The sequence below is a fragment of the Crassostrea angulata genome, chromosome 7 (genome assembly GCF_025612915.1).
Source record: "Crassostrea angulata isolate pt1a10 chromosome 7, ASM2561291v2, whole genome shotgun sequence".
In the NCBI taxonomy this organism is placed as follows: Eukaryota; Metazoa; Mollusca; class Bivalvia; order Ostreida; family Ostreidae; genus Magallana; species Magallana angulata.
Window position 1 is genome coordinate 47,747,785 of NC_069117.1, and position 4,037 is coordinate 47,751,821.

Sequence of the window (4,037 nt, forward strand, 5' to 3'; positions counted from 1 at the left end):
ACGAAATCGATTCAATAGCTCTGTAAGACCCACATATCCCCCTCTAAATCTGCAATCGAGTTAAAAAGTTTTATGTCTTCTGTTGTATTATTTTGATATAACATACAGTAACTGGTTATTTTTTTTAACTGACTAAAGTTATAGTAAAGAGACATGAGGCATGTTCATAACCATAAATGTCCATAAATGCACCCTCCTATATATATACGCACAATGTATGTGGATGCCTAGGACACCCATGCGATATAAAATATCTACGTTTTGGTGTCATGTCGTAAATTTGGAATTTACTGGGTGGGCATACAATGTAAATAAAAAAAATTACAGCACGACAACTTCATGTTGTAAATTTTGTATTCAGACAAATCCAGTAAATTTGAAATTTACAAGATGACATCGGGAAAAAAGAATTCCCCGAAGAATGAAATAACATCATAAATTGTTTTTCAGATTACATATTATTTGATCTGTTTCAATAATAATTTTTGTCTACAAAACATTTTCTTTTAGTAAAATTTGAGTGCATCAAAAGTTACATGTAAGAATATATTAAACATGACAGGTGCATGTTTCATTTCCAACAGATTATTTAAAATCAGTAACTATGCGTTTCAATTTTGCATCGAAGTCGCTTAAAACTGCTTACAGATATGTCTATGTAAGCTGACAAAATCTGAAAACCATTGTTTACGACTGTCATCGTCAACTCAATTTTCTCACGTGTTTATTAAATAAAATATTTTTCTTGATTTACCCAAGTTTTCAGAATTCTTTGAATGCTATATTTTACAGTCTGTGCATATTTAAGTAGATAAAGAGTTATATAGTATTGATCTTAACATCTACATTATAGCAGGATGTTTAAATTGATGAACCATTAATTTGGTTATTTCCTTGTTTATCACGATCAAATTGATGAAAATATTACAAAATCATATATAACAGAAGAATGCATTACAGGAAACAGGAAGTTTTGGGTTTTTTGTTTTCTTTAATCTTATTCATTTAATGTTCTATAGAAAATGCATGGCATTTCGATGCATTGGTTTATTCTTGTTTTCAATAATATGGTTTTTTGTCACACTACAGATTGTATAATTGGAAATGTTGAAAACAACCAGTAAGTATAACTTACTTTTAGTCACATATATCTCAAAATCGTTATTAATTTATTTTTCGGGGGCTGAGTTGTTGATGTAGTGAATCCAGTATATAGGTCCTGTTATTTACCAATTTCCTTTCTCTTGCCTTACATCTCTGGGAAGTGATGGTCGTTAATTTCATTGGCATTTTCCTGATAGAATTGAAAATGCTATGTACTTAATCCAACTGTCTTGTTGTAAACAATGAATTTACCAGGAGGCATTAAATACAAAATTTACAACATGACACAACCACTGCAAATAATAGAGAAACAAAAGAGATAGGTAGATTTTTTTTTAATGAATTCTGAGCAAAATATACATGATGGACATAATTAAACGAAATTATGGAATTTTCAATGCATAATTTATGTAATTATATTTGTACAACCTTTTTGGAACAACTTGTTGTAAAACGCTTTTCACCGTCGATTATATCTGTGCCTTTCTCGGATACGCAAGTGTAAAAATGATTGATGTATTAGTATAAAAATTATATTTCCTGTTCGTTGTGTATATTCCAATCACAATTGGTGAATTAAAGTCTGGTGTTTGTAGATGAAGAAATGTCTGGAAAACGATTTTCCTGGTTTATTCTTTTTGCAGCTCTTCAATTTTTTTTATGTATTAAAACAAAATGGTTTATCTTTCAATGCATTATATTTTTTGGATTTTCAATGTTATGATATGTCACACTGGTGATTGTAACATTGGAAAAAATAAAACGTAAGTGTACCTTTAACAGGTTGTTATCAATTTATTTATTTTTATTGTGGTTTTATGAATTGTCCTTTTTTTTATCTACAAGTATATTTGACAGAGGTAAAAACTCCTATCAGCCGTTGAATATGGTTTCAAAGATTAAGAATTCTGTTGTACATAAAAGTTTAATGCCAACAAACGTAATGTTGATTGATCGAGTTTTGTTAGTACAGTACATAATCATTTATTTATAGACGAGCATTATCTTTCGATCTGCGCCCGTCTTTCTTTCATTTATATCTCATGCCATTGTCTAGCATCATTTACAAAAAAAAAGACTACATAAATATGAATTTACAAAATTAAAGTATAATTATAATATTTCTTTTATAGACTTCCATGTTGTACTAACTATTTTTGGGAAAATGAAGAATGTAAAGGTAAAAATAAAAGTGAATTGACTTAACTGTTTTAAGTATAGAAATCATTCTAACCAACACCAAAAGTCATGTTATAAAATTGCATAAATATAATTTTTAAAAACCAGAATCAGTTAAATGTGTCCAAATGCAAGTGATTTATTTAGCATTTGAATCTTTAAAAATGTGTTAACTATAATGTTAATAATAATATTGTTGGTTTATACATGTACCCTTAGAGTGTCTGCCAGGATATTTTGGAACGAACTGTTCTATACGGTGTATATACCCTAACTATGGTAAAAGATGTCAATATACGTGTGACTGTACCGTCACAGATTGTAACCCTGTACATGGATGTCAAGGAAATTATTCACAGAATGGGACCTCTACAGGTTGGTACAGAGTTCAGGCGTTAATTAAATTAAAACTGTTGTATACATGTCCTTTTCTATTAAAGGTTTTGATATTACATCATTACTCAGTATGAATACATGGATACTTTTTCCACTTCACTATCATTTCAAGCTGAGTGTTTACCAGATGTTACGCCATTGTTTTCAGTGATCACGATGTCGACGATATCATCAATGAGAGACAAAACAAAAAAAAATAACACAGATAAAAAGAATCCCGGTAATGATAATTTAACATTAGCGATTATACTAGTGGGCTGTGTTCTTCTGTGTTTATTCGTATTGACTGGAGTACCATGGATCTTTAAGTCCATTCGTAGAAACTGTACAGAACTTCTGAATGCAGAAGACAATGATACATATAGACTAGAAACTGTTTATGTGGAAATTAATGAACAACAGGAGTCTCAGGACAACACAATAGGAGCAACCGTCTTAACAAGATCATGTACGTCACTGGATGGAGAGGAAACTCGACCGGAACTTCCGGCAAGAAATAATCAACATCAAAAGACAAACACAACACACACCAATAAAGACGATGAAACAGATATCGTTCAAAACTAAAGTGTTTTTTTTAAATACTTATATTTGTGTCTTTCAATGGTTAATCATCTGCAAACTAAAGTTTAGGTGATTATAGAATAAAAATGTGATCTCAAGCTACAAGACTTTTTGATAACTGTTTTTTAGCAACAGTACTGAGTAAAAACTAGGGTGCCCCTTTTGCCCCATCCTTTTCATAGATGTTTAATTTAGTCTAATAAAAATTTTCCTCTCACTTATCAAATTGATTATGATCAGCTAAATATTGCTAACGAAAATCTAAAACTACAAACAATGGCTGATAAAAACACAGTTATAAACAAGGATACATGGGTGAGTAGATCGATGGACTTTTTTTCCATGAAAATTAATTGTTCTAAGTTATTCAAATTAAACACTATAATTTTGATCTCGGGATATATTTTACATTTAATGTATCAAAATGAATTATATTTCTGGAATAATTACTATAACCCAGTTTTTCCAATGAACACTAATGAACATATATTTGAGATTAGATCAAAGCTGTTATGTGATGCAAGTTCAAATAAAATTACATCGATTTCCTGTTAATTAAAATCACTTTAGAATAAAACCGGCGACTTAAATGAAGTTTTTGCGCCTTTATTTCTATTCCGGTCTCATAGTTTCAAGCTAAAAAGGATTATCATTTAAAGCATTGTAATATGAGTTTTTAAATATGATGATATATCAACCAAATAACTAAACCATTAAACATTTATAAATGTGACGTTTTGTACATCACGAAGCCTATTTTTAGCAACTTTTCTTAAAAGCAAACAGCAAACAAA

At 29.9% G+C, this 4,037-nt stretch overlaps 1 protein-coding gene across 1 annotated transcript; it reads left to right on the forward strand.

Annotated features, from left to right (window-relative positions):
- Positions 1-1,004: 1,004 nt before the first annotated feature.
- Positions 1,005-3,809, forward strand: LOC128156631 (uncharacterized). Its single transcript, XM_052818850.1, has 4 exons — positions 1,005-1,120; positions 2,238-2,284; positions 2,503-2,658; positions 2,828-3,809. The coding sequence occupies exons 1-4, from the start codon at positions 1,023-1,025 to the stop codon at positions 3,244-3,246; spliced, it is 720 nt and encodes a 239-aa protein (XP_052674810.1). The 5' UTR covers positions 1,005-1,022; the 3' UTR covers positions 3,247-3,809.
- Positions 3,810-4,037: the final 228 nt, after the last annotated feature.